The 20,209-nt window shown below is 37.0% G+C and overlaps 3 protein-coding genes and 1 long non-coding RNA gene across 6 annotated transcripts in view; 3 read left to right on the top strand and 1 right to left on the bottom strand.

Moving 5' to 3' along the window:
- The first annotated feature begins 922 nt into the window (after positions 1-922).
- Positions 923-5,943, top strand: LOC107266695 (odorant receptor coreceptor). Of its 2 annotated transcripts, XM_015737440.1 has the most exons (9): positions 923-1,110; positions 1,234-1,374; positions 1,459-1,842; positions 1,935-2,189; positions 2,303-2,553; positions 4,079-4,178; positions 4,500-4,604; positions 4,690-4,845; positions 4,938-5,943. In XM_015737440.1, the coding sequence occupies exons 2-9, from the start codon at positions 1,234-1,236 to the stop codon at positions 4,986-4,988; spliced, it is 1,443 nt and encodes a 480-aa protein (XP_015592926.1). In that variant the 5' UTR covers positions 923-1,110; the 3' UTR covers positions 4,989-5,943.
- A 6,735-nt stretch (positions 5,944-12,678) lies between these two features.
- Positions 12,679-17,206, top strand: LOC107266691 (ras-like protein family member 10B). The gene is made up of 5 exons (XM_015737436.2): positions 12,679-13,046; positions 13,674-13,834; positions 14,603-14,839; positions 16,768-16,971; positions 17,044-17,206. Exons 1-5 carry the CDS (start codon positions 12,977-12,979, stop codon positions 17,167-17,169), a joined length of 798 nt encoding a protein of 265 aa, XP_015592922.1. The 5' UTR covers positions 12,679-12,976; the 3' UTR covers positions 17,170-17,206.
- LOC112494200 lies at positions 13,476-16,712 on the bottom strand. 2 transcript variants are annotated; one of them, XR_003059396.1, is made up of 4 exons: positions 15,589-16,712; positions 14,750-14,899; positions 14,600-14,691; positions 13,476-13,854 (listed from the first exon to the last, which is right to left on the bottom strand). It is a non-coding gene; the product is annotated as an uncharacterized LOC112494200 (long non-coding RNA). The 2 variants fall into 2 exon arrangements; XR_003059397.1 differs by having other exon boundaries at positions 15,902-16,711.
- A 1,051-nt stretch (positions 17,207-18,257) lies between the features above and the next one.
- Positions 18,258-20,209, top strand: part of LOC107266584 (citrate synthase, mitochondrial) — a 2,950-nt gene continuing 998 nt past the window's right edge. Inside the window, exons 1-6 of the mRNA XM_015737199.2 lie at positions 18,258-18,398; positions 18,473-18,682; positions 18,749-19,090; positions 19,168-19,373; positions 19,451-19,583; positions 19,681-19,878. Of these exons, the coding sequence (XP_015592685.1) occupies positions 18,315-18,398; positions 18,473-18,682; positions 18,749-19,090; positions 19,168-19,373; positions 19,451-19,583; positions 19,681-19,878 (1,173 nt within the window). The 5' untranslated portion in view covers positions 18,258-18,314. The remainder of the gene's footprint in view (positions 18,399-18,472; positions 18,683-18,748; positions 19,091-19,167; positions 19,374-19,450; positions 19,584-19,680; positions 19,879-20,209) is intronic.

Genomic DNA, 20,209 nt, shown 5'->3' with positions numbered 1-20,209 from the left:
AGCTCAGATATCAAGCAGGTTCTGATTTTTCTCTAGAACATAAAATGCATTTTTTAAATTTACGGAATATGATGTATTCAATTTCTGACTTTATTATCTTGCAAAATAAAATAGATTGGTCTAGGCTAGGTTTCCATTAAGAGACTATAATGCATAAAAAAGATCATAATAACATATATATTTACATACACTTTATGCATATAGGGTAGAAATAGATATTCTAGAGGGTCATTTAGTGCGGACAGTTAATGGGGCCAAACATCATTAAGTCTGTCGTTACTTCTTCTATTCGGTATTAGCTTAAGAATTAGCGCAATAAATAATGAAGAACACATCGTGTTATAGCATTAGGACATTTCTGGAAATCAATATACGTTCATACACAGGAGGTTAACCGAAGATATGGCTGCATAGACGATTACATGGAACTTATGGTTTTCCTCCCTTATACTCCTGTCAAGGGCTGCTATTACATAATTACACATTCAACCCCTTCGATTTCCTACAGGCGGCTAATAAAATTAAGAAAAATGATTCTTGTATTAACATACACTAAAAATGATTTTTTTTCGTCTGCAGTGGTACTATTCTTTATTTGAATGACCATGAATATTTTTTGAATTTTTTTTTCAGCAGCTACCTAGTCCAGGTCAAATGTTACTATCAAAGCGTCGTCGAATTTACCGGAAACGGATATGTCCACGTAGAATGGTCAGACTTCTTTTACATTGGTCTTTAAATAATTCAAAGACTTACAGTATGCGAGTGTTCGAGAGGGAACCATCATGGCTGTATGGTGGATGTATAGCATCGAAGTGCGCATGCGCACCGTTACCGGCACGCCATTCGTCCACGTTAGAAAAAGTATAAAGGAAGGGGACTCAACCTGTCCGGTAGAGGGTTGTTTTCATGTTAAAAATGTGAAGAGTGGGAGCGTGCGAACGGAAGTCGAAGAGGGTGCCGATTGAAAGCAAGGCCGATGCTGAGGACGTTGCAGAGTAGAAGTACGAGTCTGATAGTGGCGTTGTATATCGTGTAGAGATTTTATATAATTTTTACATCAAATTTTCCACTCGTACCAGTGCGTCCGTTTAAATTTGAAAATTGAAGGTAGGAATTCATAGACTTTCATACTTTGAATTTCAGTAAGACGTGAGATCCTTTAACTTCGTCGAGTCAATTGTATCGTGATTCCAAGTGTTTTCGTCTGTTACCTTTATATATTCTTGGCAGATGATGAAATTTAAGCAACAGGGCCTGGTCGCTGACCTGATGCCCAATATTCGTCACATGCAATTCAGCGGACATTTTATGTTCAATTATTACAATGATACCGGTGGTTCCACGAAGCTCTTTCACACGATTTATTGTTCCGTGAGTTTACCCGAATCGCAAATATGATTAATTTTTCTATCACTGTACGCATGAAATGTTTATTTAATTTTTTTTCACACTCAGATTCACTTGTTCCTGATTCTATTGCAATTTGGATTATGCTGTGTCAATCTGACCCTGGAAAGGGCTGACGTGGATGACCTTACCGCTAACACGATCACTGTCCTCTTCTTCGCTCACAGTATTATTAAATTAGCTTACTTTGCCGTACGGAGCAAGCTCTTCTATCGCACCCTCGGCATCTGGAACAATCCAAACAGTCATCCTCTCTTTGCTGAGAGCAATGCACGTTATCATGCGATCGCATTGACGAAGATGAGACGATTGCTTGCCGCTGTGGGTGCAGCGACGATTCTGACAGTTTGCGCCTGGACCGGGATCACCTTCGTTGGGGATTCCGTGAAGAAGGTTACCGATCCTGTGACTAATGAAACGATGACGGTGGAGGTATGGACTTCCTGGTGCTTATTTGTCTACATAATTATTAATGATACACATTTTTACAATATTGATTTAAATAAATAACCACTTTTTTTTAGATACCAAGACTGATGCTTCGCTCTTGGTATCCATACGATGCAAGTCACGGGATGGCCCACGTCCTAACGCTGATCTATCAATTCTACTTTCTCCTAATCACTACGATGGACGCCAATTCTCTTGATGTCCTCTTTTGTTCCTGGCTGCTATTTGCCTGCGAGCAATTGCAACATCTTAAGCAGATTATGAAACCCCTTATGGAACTGAGTGCTACCCTTGATACAGTGGTGCCACATACTAACGAGCTCTTTAAGGTTAATGAAAAATATAATAAACGTACTCACGTATAAAACTATTATTTTAGTCATTTATTTAGCTTATGGTATTTGTGTTATTTTTTATTTAAACATTTTCCTTTTTCCTCTAGGCTGGTAGTACCGATCATCTGAGGGACACGCAAGGTACTCAACCGATGGCACCACCTCCTAATGAAAACATGCTTGATATGGATCTCAGAGGAATTTACAGTAACAGACAGGATTTTACTGCCACCTTTAGGACAGCTGCTGGGATGAATTTCAATGGTGGGGTTGGTCCTAATGGGCTGACAAAGAAGCAGGAGATGTTAGTTAGAAGTGCCATTAAATATTGGGTTGAGAGACACAAGCACATCGTCAGGTAAGGTTATGTGAAATTAATTAAAAAATGTGAGAAATAATTCATAGAGCAAATAGGGTATATTGATATTTGAATATTTTAAATCCATTTGCAGTCCAATTTTAACCATTGAAAATATCCCCCTTTGAAATCCTTTCGTGCCAGTAGGAATATAATTGCATATAAATATTTTATAATAGGCAATCCGATTTTTCCTAAACAGTGAAACTTTTTAAAGCTTGCTCTAATGAGTACTCACTGATATAATACTAGTGATTTTCTATTTATCTCCATTATGAAAGATAAATAGTTTTTAAGAATAATGAGAGTATCAATCCCTTTCAAAAGAATTCTCAAGCGAGATGTGACATATCGATGTTCTTAAGTCATGACAATTGTTCTTAGAAAAAAATTTGTTTATTTAAAAATGACAAAAATGACACAGATTTACCAAAAAAAGCTCGAAAAAAGTTCTTTGCAAATTTTCAATACGTTTGTCATATAATACGGGAAAGCACGAACGTCCGTTACTCGCCATTCGAGGAGAATAGCGTTCAAGAGTGGAACGTTTCCCACAGTGCTCAACTATTTATTCGAGGAGTGCGCGATATTGACCGTTACGGAGAACGCCGTACCCTGGAGTTTGAACAATTCTGGGGGTGTGGAGCTGGGGACAGGAGTTGCGGCTGACGATCCAGCCCCCTTACACGGCATCCTCGTCGGTCACCTTGTGAAATATTAACGAAAGATTAGTCGCGAGACTCTCGTGTGGCCAAACGTTCTTGAACGTGCTGAAAGTCTGTCATATAAATAACGTTAGAATATCATCATTGACCGCAATTTCTTTGCCAATAATAATAATGATAACGCTCATATAATCAAGATATTACAGAGAAATAATTCACAGAGCGAATAAGGGTAAAAAGTCAGCCATCAATACAATTAGTTTTACATTGTCACTTGGTCACAATCTAGTCCGAATTATAACCTCTAAAAATGCCTGTCAGAAGTATTTTTGTCAAAGGGATTGTCCCTTGTCCCCATAGATTCGTTGTACACGAGAAAGTTGCGGAACTACAAATCCCTAAAGATAAGAACATGGGAATTTCATGATGAGTTTACTATTTTGTACGGTCAGAAGTTTCCTGCAGGGAATGGTCCGCCTCTTGAACTTCGAACATTCTCTCTGATATTGTTTGAAGATATTGGGATTGGCATAGAGATAGTTTTATTACGTGGAACGATGGGTAGATTTTAGCTGATAAGGGAGTAGCGCGAAAGTTTCATTGAAGCAGGAACTTTTTTAATAGCTGCTGTTCCCTTGGAACCTATTATTAATGATTTTTTTATTCTGCCTGTTCACTCGGAATAAGTAGAGAAGGATTATATTATACATTGTCCCTATGACACAAAAATAGCGACCAGCATGCCCCTTGGACGTAGATATCAGAGAAGATCAATAAACGCTAGTGGAGATATTTTATAGATTTTAAATGAAGAGCAGAACCTTTTGATATTTCTGATTACCTTTCTTATTTATTTTCAGATTAGTCACCGCTATTGGTGACGCTTACGGAGTTGCCCTTCTTTTCCATATGTTGATAACAACCGTATCTTTGACTCTGTTGGCATATCAAGCGACAAAGGTGAGTTCATACGTATTCTTGTCTAAAAATAAAAATATGAAGGCGACTGCATTTCTTAAGCTGCACTTACTCTCTTATAACTCATAGGTCAATAAAGATTTAATCGACAGAAGGATTCGTCCCAAGGACACTGCTATTTCATTAACTTAGTTAAGTTAGCTCTTATCGGTTAATCAATGACAGGTCTGCTTTATATAATGAGAGTTGCCTTTAAACAGAATGTTGTATTCGCAATTTAAATTTTTAAAATATCATTTAGTATTCTCTTCACATTTTATGTATATTGCGTTTAATGCATTACTGCGTCATGTGTCGTTATAGGTGAACACCGTTGACGTGTACGCTGCTACTGTGATCGGTTATGTCCTCTACACACTGGGACAAGTCTTTCTCTTCTGCATATTTGGAAATCGTCTAATCGAGGAGGTTTGTAGTACAAAACTTATACAAAAAACTACACTTTGGACGTAAAGCATGATATTGAAAATTAATTTTATTGTTATCTCTATAGAGCTCATCCGTCATGGAAGCTGCATATTCCTGTCACTGGTACGACGGTTCCGAGGAAGCCAAAACTTTTGTACAAATTGTCTGTCAGCAGTGTCAAAAGGCCATGTCAATTTCCGGCGCGAAATTCTTCACCGTTTCTCTTGATCTCTTCGCTTCCGTAAGTCAACTTGTAGCTTGTTATTTTTTCTGTTCAATATTCAAATTCTTCAATAGCTCGACCTATTTCTATATCAGCTTTCCATTATTCAGGTGCTGGGAGCTGTGGTTACTTATTTTATGGTGCTGGTACAGCTCAAGTAAATCCCAATTACTTGATAGGGCTATAAATCAGCACGGATATCGACGTATTCAAAACGAGGGAATTAACAGAGATTACAGAGAACAATGACAGCGTGTTATCATTGAACAATCCGGTGATGTAATCGAATTGTCAAAACCGCAGATGGGATAAAAATACTTGCGGCTATGGAGGTCGATTTTTTTAAGCGAGTAAAGGTTTTTTGCAAGGCGGCATTAAATAATTCCTAAATACAAAACATAATTGTTGTAAGTACACTGTAAGTGATGCGTGGCATTAGGGGGAAACGTTACGCTGAACTTGTTTAATTACACTGTTAATTAATTTAAGGTTAAGTTAAGCTGCGTATTTATCGTCAATGACGCACTATATGGTCAATCGTTTAAAGTATCATATGCGAAACATACATGAAACATAAGGTTAGCTAAAGTTTTTATCATTATCAGAAAGAACATAAGCGTTTCTTAAGAATTTAATAGCCTCTCGGTTCATTAACTATACATATATAAATTAAATTATATTATGTGGATCCGTATTTATTATCTAACGTGTAAATATACATAACAGATACCATTAAACAATACGACATGAGAAATAACTATTTCACTATAAATCAATATTAATGTCTTTCGTCACATAAAATTGTTAATTTTTTCCAAAAGCATGACATTCCTACAGATGCATTATTACTTATTATTATTATTATTAGCAGCTAACAATTAGCTGAAAATGTTAAATTTCTTTTAGTACTATACCATATTTTTTTTTCGACACACATAATCGAACTAAAGCGCGTTTATATCAATTAAATTTTAATCTAGCCATCCGATCGGACGTGTAATTATTAGAGAATTAAAATCTCATAATATAAATGTTGCTGTATATGTCATAGCATTTTTTGTCTCTCTGTAAAACTGCTCTATATATTTATTTAATAAAATGTTATAAACGTATCAATATTTATTGATATCTAAGCGTAAACTGTTTAATCAAATAAAATTTGAAGTTTTCTAATATATTGGCTAAGTAACGGTTACGTATACTATTTGGGAAAGAAAAATAGGAATCGTTTCCTCAAGAATCTCCTCAACCTAATAGTACGAATATAACAACTACCATAAATGTTTTGTGATCAAAATGCAATATCTTGTATTAAGGTGGACTTTAGATTTTCAGACGGGGTTCCATTTTTAGGATATTATATCAATATGACAGGGTTTTTAACCTTAGGGTACAAGGTCAATCTAGTTTATGGCATCTTTTTGAAATCCTAGGAGAATTCGGGTAGCAAGACCCACATAAAATTGTAATAAAAGTTCTAGTGAAAGTTTCATCCTTGACGCATTAATTTTATAAATTACATTTGAAGCGGATACAAAAATATTGGTATCGGTTATATGTTTTACTCATGTTAAATCATTTTTTCTTAATTGTTGTTTTACTCTGTTAATATTCATACCCAATGTTGCCAGGAAATAATTCGAAATTTCGATATTATTGGTTTCTACAGTGAAATGAGTATAGTCTTCTTTATTACGAGGTAATGCTTAGGAATCCAATTTATCGAGTATGGATCTTCCTATTTCTATGCTTTTTCTTCTCTTTCCTTTTCTTTTTGAAGGACGAAAAGACATTGGCGAATAATCGTAATTCTTGAAAATTTTCGGGACACGTCGCTTCTTTTATTTTGCGATCCCTTAGGGTACCCTAAATTATTGATGCTACGCACGCAAGTCGAATTTATGAAAATGCAAAAAAAGGGAAAAAAGTGGTTACACAGGGTAGATGGTTTTGTTACGTGACTTTGCTGAGAACCTGAAAATAAGGGAGAGCAAAATTTGTAAAACCGGTATATTTCCCATGTGGAAAGAAAATTTGTCGCATACCATATACGTATAAATACCATAAATAAAATCATCTACAACACTATACCACGACTAAGTCAATAGTTACGTCATGTAACTACATCAGTCAAAATCACTACTCGCGTTTAATTCAACATTTGTACTTCAGATTTATTGACTCTATCCGGAAGCAAAAGTATACAAAATAATATACGATAAAATTCGATTGACATATTATACATATGTATAATATATTTATACGGTTACAAATAGCTACGATTTCACGTGTTTTACGAAAGTCCCAACTTTTCCCGCGGCGATTCGCTTTCCAGGAATTTTTTCCCCCTCTTACGTAACGCCAGAATAATACTACCTACGAAATATGCCTCAGAACGATACGAAAAATATTAAAATGAAACACAAACGTAACTCGTAAAATCTTTTTCCCGTGGCGTCTATAACCTTTAAATTCTTACCTATTGCGCGTGGCTTACTTATTCGTAGTTTTCGGAAAATCCACTAAGCTCGCGCCGTTACTACGGCGCATGCGCGTCAGGCATCTCGCCGAGTGTAGTTTCGATCGACTGGAGGTTACGAGCCAAGGCTCTCCTCGTGTCTGGTGATATGTTAGCTGCACGTCAATATTTTTCGACGATTTCTCGTTTCATGACAGAAAATAATATCGTAATTAAAGACTCGCGTACGACACGACTCACGGGAAGTGGTGACGCAACATCGCGGGTCTCGTAACACAATCGAAAGGCGGATTCCGAGTGAAAAAGGGCTTGAGTCCGGGTGCCGTAGCGTGTGCGTGCAATAATCGGAGAATAATATATAGTGAAAGTATCACGCGATATATACATACATATATATATTTTTCGAAAATTTTTGAGACGCCTGCGCGAACGCACGTGTCCGTAATACATAAGTATAAATTGTTAAAAAATTGGTTTCTGACCTAGAAACATAAACGTGCTAAAATATTATTTCTACGAAGATTACGCGATCAAATGAATTTCATCTGGACAGTTTTTATTCTGAAATTTTGTACACAGAATATTTAAAAAATACGTGACGCGAATTGTTATCTTTTTTATCTCTCCTAGGACCCTTTTATTGAATCCGAATTGTACTGGTTTAAAAATCTATTTTTTGGAGATGAGAAAGGAACGGGGTGTAGCGTACAATCAATAATAAGAATGTTAAGTAGATAGGCTAAATACATTGAATCTAATTAATCGAAAGTGATAGTTTGCTATAATTATCTTGACCTCAATGCACTTCGTGTATACGTTGATTCAAATCGCATGATTGACATACCTAACAGATGACATTGGTGAATGAGATTTTTAAGTAATTTCAATGGTAATTTATTGCAAGATCGTTGTAGTGAAAAGCAATTAAATTGAAGACTCATGAATTTTTTGTATAAGCGATTAAAGAGCAGGGCTGTCAATTGACTACTGACTGTGAGATAAAGCCTCTCGTATATCGTTAAAATATTTATCGTCGTCTTTTAAATATTAGCGTGAAAGCGTTTCGTAAAATAAAGCTCATGATAACTACCAATAATAAATATTGACCGCGGCCATTACGACAAGCGATAGTTAAGCAAAAATCCGTGAGAATAAGTAAAGTTGGTTGTACGTATATATCTTACGGTAAATGAAACAAATTTATAAAACAATCAAACGACATACGGCCGACGGTCGCTCGACAATATCAAAGACAAATAATAATTCGAATTTGACCGAAGAGTTGCGAATTCGCACAAGGGACTCTGTGATTTTAGGAAACTCGTAGCTACGAGACGATAAGATTCCACCGCGACTTTCGAGGCTTTCTTGGAAACTAGACAAAATAGGGACGAAAACGGCGAGCGGTCGGAGGAGGAGGAGCCTCCCACCGCCTAAACAATGTCGTAAGTACATAATACATTTATCATTTTATAATAATTAAAACTGATATAAAAATTTTAATATTTAGCTTTCCGTAGGTTGTTACAAAAATTGTCACTATTCCATACCCATATGTACGTTTAAAAAAAATGCACAAACAATGAAGCTCCACCATAACCAGTTATAACGCCTTGCAAAAAAAGCTCCTTCGTAGAACATTCTATCCCCTTAAATCATTATCCAATATTGAAAATGGCATAAGCAAAATTTACGGCAAACATAACCTGTGCGCCCAATGCTCAATGTATAACCGTGAATAGAAAAAAAAAATTATTTACCTCTGAATAAATTCTCATAAGTCACGCTCGCGTGTCTCAACCTGTGGCATCTTACAATAGGTAACTGTAGTGTATTTATATACTGTTATCCATGTGCATATATACAGTGTGCACATACAAAAATATATAGATACATGTGATCCGCCACTTTACCAAAGAGGTTCTAGCACCTAACACAATCTATAGGTAGACATAGTAGCTCCTTATAGAAGCGTCGGAAGACAGATTCAGTGTAACTATGTATAGTATCGATAGAGAGTCAATAGTAAATGTAAAGCAACTTGTATTGATACAACAGAACGTTAACAGTGCCCTGATAGTGCACGCGACAATACATATGTTATTCCAGTTTTCCATTCATGGAGAATACAAACGAGATAGGACAACCGTACTGTTATAACGGGTTAACGTTGTGAGCGGCAAAGCAGTTGAAATGATTGTCAAAGATATGACAGGTAGGAAATTATTGTAGAACGATGTAACATGGCTATTATAATTTATTTATTAATTCGATTACTAATTATTGATTGAAATTGCATTAAACTAAGGATAGATACATAAATTGTGATTTAATATTGATTACTTTGTAAATCAATTATAACTGAGTCACCGTGTACATAGGTATATGCCGGTAGATTAAAAGTTATTTTGGTAGGTGCAACGTCATATTTAGTGCATAAAATAACGACGCAATAATTGCCATTAGCGTCGCTAGTGTTCCGACGCTACGGGACGTCGAGGAACTCATGACTCGATCTTATTTAATATCCTGAATTTGAGCGAGGGAAATTATTAGGTGACCGGAATTCAATTCGTTTCCGTGGTTGTGATTACTTGGGAGGTCAAGGGTGATTTTTTTTATGGGTGTTTCCTCTATTCCGTGGATACGAATTCAGAAGGAAATTGAGCAAGAGTAGAGTCGGGCGGTTCCGGAAGTCGATTGTCCTATCGACTTCGGTTGGTCTTCTACATACATGTTACTGGCATTTCCAGCATATGGATTTATGATCAAACTGTATAAGAGCAGCTAGTAACTGCGTAGATGGTAGATTGGAAATTTTCGAAAACAAAACTTATTATTCAGTCTTATGACAAGTGACGTTTCCTATGCATACACCCATATTTTGTTAAAACATGATGACACAGATGATATACAGAATTATACGAAATAGAGAGGATTTCCATAACCTTGATTAATATTTGTTAAGGACTACTAATATTATTGAAGTCGCGTTCAATTTATTATTACAATTAATTAAATTTTCAGCGAGTGTGACGGCCAGATGTTTTATAATTTTCTAATTAAATTCGACACCCTTCAGAGAGTTTCTAACAAATGTCAATACGACCCTGTGTTAATTGCGTCGCAGGATAAAGCAACTGTATTTGTCTAGATAAACTTGTTTATAAAATATACATTCGGTAAATCTGTGCAAGAAAAATGGGAGGGAGAATTATGTTTATGAGAAAGTGAAAAAAAATTTTGAATTCATATAGAATTTTTATATTTTTATTTAGCATAATCCCCAAACACGTTCCTGTCATTATTTATAATTTTCAGTTATATGATATTTGTCTCTATTAGAAATGGAAGATTATCGACTTCGAATTGAACTGATAGGACTCTACCATACAGAGAGAAGTCTGACATTTATACCATTCGATAAAAACTCATAGAAACAATACCTGCGAATAATCCTTACAAATCCTACTGGTTTCATTTTATTGTGAAGTAATATCATTTGTAGCGTGATTTTTCAATTTACAGTCACAAGGCGACTCCAGCCACCGATTCAGATAATGTTCTCGCTTTCTGGTTCCCTTCCATTCGCCACCCTACTTAGAAGCTACGCTCTCGGATTGTTTCGCACAATTACGGCAATGCTCTCGGAAAGATTTGTTATTGTTGGGTTAAACTCGAGATGCCCGAATCTGCTGTGAAGAGATAGTCTCGACGTACAGAGTTGCCCAGCAGAAGAAAGTACCCGACGGAGACGTCTCCACGGACCGGCAGAAGGCCGGGTGGGACTCTGGCGCCCCGCTGATAAGTGGCAAAGGGCTGTAGAGCGGGAAATGGAGTTTGTTCGGGTTGAGGGCGACAGGAAGAACCTCCTGACCCGAATTATGATTGTTGCGCCCAGCTGTCGCCCAATACCCTGGGGAAACAACCGTGGAGGATCTCCGAAAGTTACGTACCGATTCGCTAAGGACTTAAGGACGACTCGAGGGAAAGGATAAGAGTTATCGGCTATAAGGATCTCGACCAATCGGAATGATTAGTTCTCGAATTTGACTGCTGTCGAAGCAGTCTGTCTTGGGACACCGATGGAGGTGTCACGAGCTGGCTCGCGCTCCCGTGCTGTCTGTTGATAGTTTTTTTCTCTGTGTTTTTCATACGGTATAGAAAGTTCTCGCTTGTGTGGTTTTCGCGTTGCTCTCGCTATATCCAGAAAATCCTATCGATTTCCTGCATGTGTTTTGGAGGTGCAGTGCTGTGCTATAGTTCAGTGCTCACCTGAGTTTCCCCTGCATGCAGTTCTCGGCCTTCGCGGATTAGCTGAAGCAGCTCCGGTGAAGACTCGCAATTTATTAATTGGTGGATGGATTTCGATTTTAAAGCTCTAATTCGTTCTGCTAGGTGCTCGATCAATTGATCTGTTTCCGGCACTATTTACCGGATGCTTGCTCCAACCCTGTCTACCTCGACCTAGCACCCTGAGCAGCCGTGTATTTTCGTAACTGTTCGCTCCTGTTCATGCATCCAGTTGCGTTTTTCGATTTTGCGTCCCCAAAAATCAACAGGATCCGTTAAGCTACCGTCTCTTCTGATAAGTTCCGTCAGAGCTCTCGCTCTGATGGAGTTGGGACTGTTCCACCCCAATTCCCAGGTCATACCGGCTCGTCAGTTCCCAGTGGAAAAAGAATTGGCTGGCGCCCGTCTGGCATACGGATGCATGGACGAAGGGTGGACGACTGAAGGAGACGTAGGTTAGTTCTCGGATTTTCGCTTTCGGTGTCGAGTTAAGAAAATATGTTACAAATTTTATGCCTGTTTTTATGATCTTATAAAAAAAAATCGGTAGAAACTCGCAGGAATTTTCAGCGACGAACACATCCGAAGAGCAGTCATAACATTAACTATATACCTCTCTCAACTTTTAATCACTAACAAACAAATTTTTGTTTATCTGGCAAATTCACTGAGCCAAGTAAAGCAGCCAATGATGCAAAATTTAACAGTCGATAAAATACTTAACCAAAGAATAATACATGCCAGTGCGCAGGGTATAATACACCAATAAGAATAAAAATATAAAAGAGCAGTGTGAAGTAAAAATATATAGCTAGTCACTCTAGCTGAAATTAATTCAAATACCGTCCCTAGGGGTGATACTGGATGAAGAATTCATAAGATAAAGTAGTCAAAATATCACTCTACAATGAAAGATGTAAAAAAATCTATGAATATAAAAGTACGGAAAGTTACTTAAAATAACTTGAAATAAAAAGAAAAGGTAACTCAAAATGAAATACAAATTTACGGCATTAATTAACGGATCATTATTTATATTATTATATATTGCATTATTATTTCCGTTGCCTTTTACTAGAACTCAGTAATTACCTAGTTTTATATATATATATATATATATTTAAAAATTATATAATCCGACTATTCAAAGTAGCAATACTCTCAGAAATTCAGTTTAGGGTAGCAGCAGGGAGAGTATAGTGAGACGGCGTAGAACGTGCCGCTCGACCAAAAGACAACGAACGCTGGTTTAGTCGCCGCGTGAATTTCCCCCAAGAAGGTCGTGTTTCTGGATTAAGGGTGAAAAATCGAAGTGTCGCAAATATATTATTCGTCTACGTAAAGACACGATCCATCGTGATCTATCATCCTCATTGGATGGATGATTCAGCGGTGAGAGGAAATCCATTGCCAAGCCAAGAGTTGCTCGTGAATAAAAACCTTCTTGGTAATTGGGATTCATGATCACATTGTGTAATCTAACGCATCGAGGATCCTGAATATATTTTTGAAAGGTCAATTGATTATTCGAAGAATAAATAAAAGAACATTCTACATACAGTTACTTTGTATAATTGGGAGTTCTTAAACAGCAATGACTAAACGGTTAATAAATTAATAAAATAAGTTGAGCCTATAAAATTGTACGTTATATCTAATACGTGAAATGATTATATGAATTGTGGGCGAACTGATTCTTAACGGAAACTTGAACGAGTAATTTACCAAGTCCGGTTTGAAGACGAACATTAAATGGCCCTCTCTTCGCGTAATTTAGTAAAGTTTAAATTAACATTGATTCCTTTGGTACTAATGCAATATGATAAAAAAGGAACCATGATCAATCTCTCCTATCATGACTGGAAAGAATAATACATGCTATGTCCGTCGGTTTTATTTATTCATGATAAACCGCAGGTCGCTAAATTAGACATTAGGGCGAAGCCTATTGATCTTTGAAAGTATAAAGAAACTTGGAAGCTTAATATAAGAATAACAAAGAGAAAATCAAGTGCCCTAAGAAGATATAGAGAGTACTGTTATTCTTATTTGGAATTTTCTTGCTTTTTTTTAGAACTAGACTTAGACTACTTGGAGAGACGAGGAGGCGAGACTATCGGTAGCGAAAACGCTGATAGTGGCTCCAAGGAGGAAGAAAGTCCTGCGGACAGTCTTGATCGTGTGAAGGTTGTCTTTCTCGGAGCACCAGGAGTCGGCAAATCTAGCATCATCCAGGTAAGATGATCTTGCAATACCTTTTTAAAGAGAAGGAAAAGAAAATTATTAATAAATATGATATATTGACGACTTTCAAAGTTGAAATTGATAAAGTTTGACCAGGATGAAGTTCTTTGACTTTTACCCTTGTGTATGATACATATGTATTTATTATATACTGTACATGTAAAGAAATGTCAGAGTTTCTAGTCTTCTCGAAGTACGTGAAACTAGATTAAAAAGTTCTGTCGAACTTACGTCGAAGGTGCAATTCTATTTCCTTAGATGCAATTGACTTCCTTTCATTTCCGAGTTTCGCTACCGGTATGGGAATCGATTGAATATTGAATATTACATTATTTATCAAAGAGTAGTATAAAGAGAGACGGAGTAGTAAATAAGTGCGAACAGTGACAATAATTGTGGGTGTGGGTGTGTGAAAGAGAGTGAGAAAGAGAAAAAGAAAGTAAGAGATAAAGAAATTATAAAGGTTTTTCATAAAACATGACAAACAAGATACCGCTTGCTGACTAAGAATTCAAAGGTAGCGTTTCATAAGAAGACTTAGGACAAAAGATACTAGAAACGAAAAGTGAATTAAAAAGAAGATAAGGCATCGCAACAAATTTGCTCATTTTTCTCCAAGAAAACAAGTAATGTTTTGTAAGTCTATTAGAATTATTAGTTTTCGCTAGTCTGTTATTTTCAAAGGTTCCAGAATATCTCTTTTATAATAATTGATTAATTAATTAATCTCTTGCTTTAACTCTTCTTCATTTTCACCAGCAATTTGTCTGGAACGAATTTTCCGAAGAGTATACACCCACGGAGAGGAGGGAGACGTTCTACCCAAGTGTCGTCCTTGCAGATCGTCTCTACGAATTGAAAATTACGGATTTACCTACCATTCCATATTTTCCTGTAAGCTCTCACCTCGAATGGACCGACTTCCGGTATTATGGGCTCAGGAGTGCTACGGCTTACGTTCTCGTCTTTGATCTCAGCAATCACGACACGTTTCAGGTACGTCGAAGGATGATGGTGATGAAAGAGTATCTGAATGCGTGAGATGTGAGAAGGAAGCTGAAGAAAACGAAAAATAAGATGATAGAAAATAGTGGATTTAGTGAATGAAAAATAAATCAACGAAAAAGACAGTTCAAAATTATATATTAGTTTAATTTTGTATTACAGTAAAACCTCGTTTATCCGAGGTAATGTGGCGAGGAGGTAACTCGGATAACACGGAATTAATAAAAAAAAATTAGAAAATTTTAATCATTTTTTATGTATTTGAAATGGTAGAATGAAATTTAATCACAAAAGTATATAAAAGTGAAAATTTAACGAACTTAGATTAATCTTTGGGGTACAAAGCATTATTACTACATAACGTGTAACTTTTCACTAAGGCGGCTTAAGAAATTCCGTAATAGAGCACTGTTTCAACCTGCTCATTCGTTTATTAACTGCAATATCTCGCCATCGTTTCATCAATAAAAGGTCACTCGCATTACTTTCCGGCTGTTCCTCAATATATTTAAGAGCTATTTCACGAATAAGTCCGTTGTCTCGGATAACGCAAAGACCCGGTTAATTGAAGGCCGGATGAACGAGGTTTTACTGTATTTGTTATACAATATTACGCAGGCCAAACATACCAACAGAAACATGTCGATTTGTTTGAATTCTATAGTATAACCAATAGCTGGTGTGTTTGTACTGAATAAACTTGCTTATTTCGTACCATATAACTTATAAATATATTATACCAGTATCAGGATACCGCCTAACGATCAGTATCGATTTTTTCTTTAGATTGCTCTCTTGTGTATTTGACACAGCACGCGCTGAATAAATAGAATCAAATATAGAATTGTATAAAAAGTTATGATCTGCACAAAACATTTTGGGACACACGCGAATAGCATCAGCTCCTTTGATCTCCAGAAGATAAAGAAGCTCCTACGGTAAATGAATCGTCGTTGAGATTTGATGAATATCGACATTCAGAGTGGAAGAATGTGCCTTTAGCTTCCTCAAAGAAAGAGAGACAAGAAAGAAAAGAATAAATTGACCTCTTACACGATTTGACGAATAAATCACTTAAAGCCTGGGCGGCATAAATCACCCGGTATTAACACAGTTTAAATAATGACTCGGTTCAAATATAACGATCTCCAATGCGTTTTACAACGTGTCGCGAACTAGGCACTTATGTAGATAGTTTATCAGCTAATTTCGATTAATTATCTACGCTTGAATATCACATATAAGTATAGAAAAATGAATTACGATTCCGAGGAGGGATGAACACTTCACGAAGAGTAACACGCGTCCAAACTCAGAACGTGACTTTGCAGGCATAAGGAGGCGACACGATTTCCTGGGTTGAACTCTCCTAGTCATTTTGAGCCTTCAGGGCAAATGCTGCCTCTTCCATCGTAGGCTATCCTACAGAAATTAACTTAACCCTAAGGCTCTCACTATATTGCCAAAGTACGGTTGCCATGACCAAGTCACGTAGATATGCCATAAAAGTCCCTCGGTGGATGGGATTAGTGGGTCTCGTTAATTTTCCGAAAAGTCCTTTGGTCACTGGTGGGCTCGACATTTTATCTAGGCAACGACACTGCCAACAAGATTGCGTAAAAAACAATTTAGGATTGTAAGGATACTTCGACGTACGGGATATAGTATCCATGAAGACAGATATTTGAATAGGCCTAAGAGCAAAGTAAAATACTGGGACCCAACTCGTTACGGATTAACTCTACACAAGTTAACCGTGTAGAATTCTTTCACAAGAAGAACTGCCCTGTATAGAGTTAAGTCCCGCTCACAATCAGAGAAGAATAGCGCACTCTATTTCTTTAATTACAGTGTCGGTAATGTAGAACACGAATAGGCTTCTTGTTTATCGGTAATAACGAAATCTTTTTCCTCTCTAGTACATACGAACGCTGCGAGATCAAATTTTCGAGGCCAGAGACATGAGAGGTGTTCCATTACTCGTGGTTGGCAATAAACAGGACAAACTATCCTCGACCGCAGCCTCGGGTACTCGTTATGGGGATATTGTCAACCTGGTGCGCAAACACTGGAGATGCGGTTATGTAGAGTGCAGCGCAAGATTTAATTGCCGTGTGGTACAGGTATGTATAGAACTTTCCACCGGTGATTGTTCAATTAAAATTATGATAATAAAGATAATTATATCTTTTAAGGTATTCAGGGAACTGATGAAAAACATTCAGGCAGTGGAGGGACGACCACCATCGCCATCACCAACAACATCTCAACCTCTACGTTCACATTCCAACAATTCTAGCGAAAAGTGCATTCTGCTTTGACAGTAGGACAATGATAAGAGTAACCTGGCATAATTGTCATTGTCAAGGATCTTACTGTGGGCACGGTACCATCTCAGTATTAAAGTTATATAATAAAAACGAAGGACGAGTCTCATGATCATGATTGATATTGCTATCATCGATAACCAATCGTTTATCAAATATCAGGTCAATTCAATTTTCGTTATTTGATTCCACCCGATTTTCGTTCCCGCATCATCGTGTATATAAATTTATTATTACCATCATCATACAGGTTGTAACGTATTGCGAATACAGAAATGCATCTGTCGTGTGCATCTCATCTACATTGTATATACAATGCTATATGTACAATGTAAATTTAGTTTAGAAACTTAAGGAAATAATTGTATCGTTATAAGCGAGCGCAAGTGTTATTTCGTTAGCGAAAAAGTATCCTTAGCCTCGTCCCAGCTCAAGCAATAGTACCTACATCCTAGAAGTTTATAGGTTGTATTTTAATGTAACTGATAGGAATGCAGTTAGATAAGAGTAAGTAAGTAGAGGTTAGGATTGATAAACATAATGAAGCCCGCTGTGTTTTATCCAGTACAGTGAATGCTAGTAATACATAATGTAACTGAGTGTGTTATTGCCATTGTTATTGCCGCTGTTGTTGTTTCTACGAGGAACGGTGTAAATAAAGCACCGTACGTACAATTTGTATAAGTAGAAACAAATACGGCGTTCTAGAATATTTCATTAGAAACGACATGATAGGTGTCAGCATTGTTCATTTCATCAGTCAAATTTACAGGGAAAAAAAATTATATACTGATAATTTTAGTCTTTAAGGTGTTTTTCAAAAAAGAAAAAGAGTGTATGGCCAATGTTTTCCAAAATCTGTATGAGCATAAGGCCAATGCTCATTTGTTGACGTTTGAATAAAAAATCTTGCCTATCGAAGAGAAGATAGAAACATGAGAAGATAAAAGGCAGAGTGAATGTAAAAAAAAAACAAAGAAACACTTAAAATATCCACAGTGCGAGTGTCTCCTCTATATCCAAATTTTATAATGTCCTATACCTACCTTCCCAACGTCTTTAGAACGCATAAACGAAATTTTCAAGTACACGACGGTAATGTGGCCCAATTCTGAATCGTGCCCATCAACGGGAAGAAAATGCTTTCTTATATTTCCCGAGGGATCTACCCGACTCAAGCCACTTATCTTTTGGGATTCAAAAGTCAAAATTGTGCTTGCATGGTTAGGAAATCTCGATCATTCGAAATGTAATTATCCAATTCAAAAATCCATTTTCTATTTCATGGTATCTTAAGATAAGCACAAGGGGAAATTCAAGCACAAGTAACGATCTCAAGGAAGCTCTTTGCGAAAAAATACCAGTTCATTATGACCTGGTGAGAAAATTTCGACATCAGTATGGACCGGCAATAGTTGGTCAGGTGACTGTGGACGATTTATATCGTGGGTTGAGGGGTGTGAACACCATTGTCAGGGAAACTTCGGAATTGGACAAAAAATTTGGTGTAGGTTTTTTTCTTTTTTTGAAAAAATATACATGCACTGTCATTCATTCTTCTTTCCTCTCATAGATCAAATACAGAGGATTGACTATTCCACAAGTAATTTCTCTTTTACCAAAAAATCGAGGAACCAGTCCAAGTCCTGAAGCCGTTTTTTGGTTACTGTTGACTGGTGACGTGCCAACGCAGGAGCAGACGAAATCCTTGATAGCTGACTGGACGTCGCGACGTCAAAGACTGAAGGAATGGTGGTCAGACAATGAAGGTGGAACAATTGGAATGATAATAAGATCATTGCCGAAGAACGTTACGCCATTGGGGAAACTTTGTATAGCCCTGACAGCCTTGAATGCTGATAAATATGCCCAGGAAGCTACGAAAACTGGCGCTATGAGTCATACGCAGTGGGAAGTAAGTGTTAAAGCTTTTTTTACTTTTTTTTTATTTTAGTCAATAAATGTACTTTTACGTTTTTTAATTCTTTATAGTACATATTTGAAGACTGTATGGAACTATTGGCTACACTGCCTGCGATCATAGGACTGGTGAGCAGCGCGAAAAGTCCCAAAAGTGTTCCACAGGATGGAGACTGGGTAGACTTTCTTTTGGACTGTTTAGGAAACATTTCTCATGCAGAGGAAAGTAGGAAAAGTTCCTTAGCTGATTTTCTTAGGCTCTACATTGCCCTGAATGCGTGAGTCGAATCGAGATGTTAGTAATGGAAAACCAGCCGTCTGTGATTGTATTTTTCGTTTTACTCTTCCTTATCAGTGACGAAGATGGCGGATTGCCTGCAACGCACGTAACTCAAATATTAGCTGATTCCCAGGTAGACGTGAGCCAAGCTCTGGCAGGTGGATTTTTGGCTTACAAGAATGAGCCAAAAGCTGGATCATTGTTAAAGGTGAATGAACGTTAAATACAAGACTAATAAACTGCTAAATACAAGTTTTTGCCGTAATAGGATATGACATAACTCAAAAATTATTTCATGCACACAGTGCATGGACTTTCAATTAAGGCTACAAAACATCCTCGGTCAAGAACCAGCCAATGAAATCTTAAAGAATTTCTTAAGGTCTTTAGCCGAGAAGAGTACGAAAATACCAGGATACGGGGAATCAGAATTTTGCGACCCTCGATTCTTGGCACTAAGAGAATTCCTCAAGGAACATGTTTCCTATGATTCTGAGATCAAGGTACAGTGTTAGAACGTTTTCTGAAGGAAAAACGGGAAGATATATAATTTAACGCACGCATGCATTCCGCATTCGTATGTATGTACAACGTCGCCTGACTTAAGGGACTTTTCACTGATTCATAAATTTTTAAAGTACTTATCAAAGTCAAAGGATTCCCAGCATACAAAGAAAATATACTGAAGATAATTATTTAGCTGAAACTAATTGCACAGCTGTACCGTGCAAAAGCTTTTACGTGTTCTGCGTCACACAGTGGAGAACTTTTTAATCGTAACAGCTAATAAAGAGCAGCTATTCTGGAGTTTCGAATCCTTTCCAACCCGCCCCC

This window comes from Cephus cinctus, unplaced genomic scaffold (assembly GCF_000341935.2).
Source record: "Cephus cinctus unplaced genomic scaffold, Ccin1 Ccin1_scaffold0330, whole genome shotgun sequence".
In the NCBI taxonomy this organism is placed as follows: Eukaryota; Metazoa; Arthropoda; class Insecta; order Hymenoptera; family Cephidae; genus Cephus; species Cephus cinctus.
This window is presented reverse-complemented; position numbering and strand designations above follow the sequence as displayed.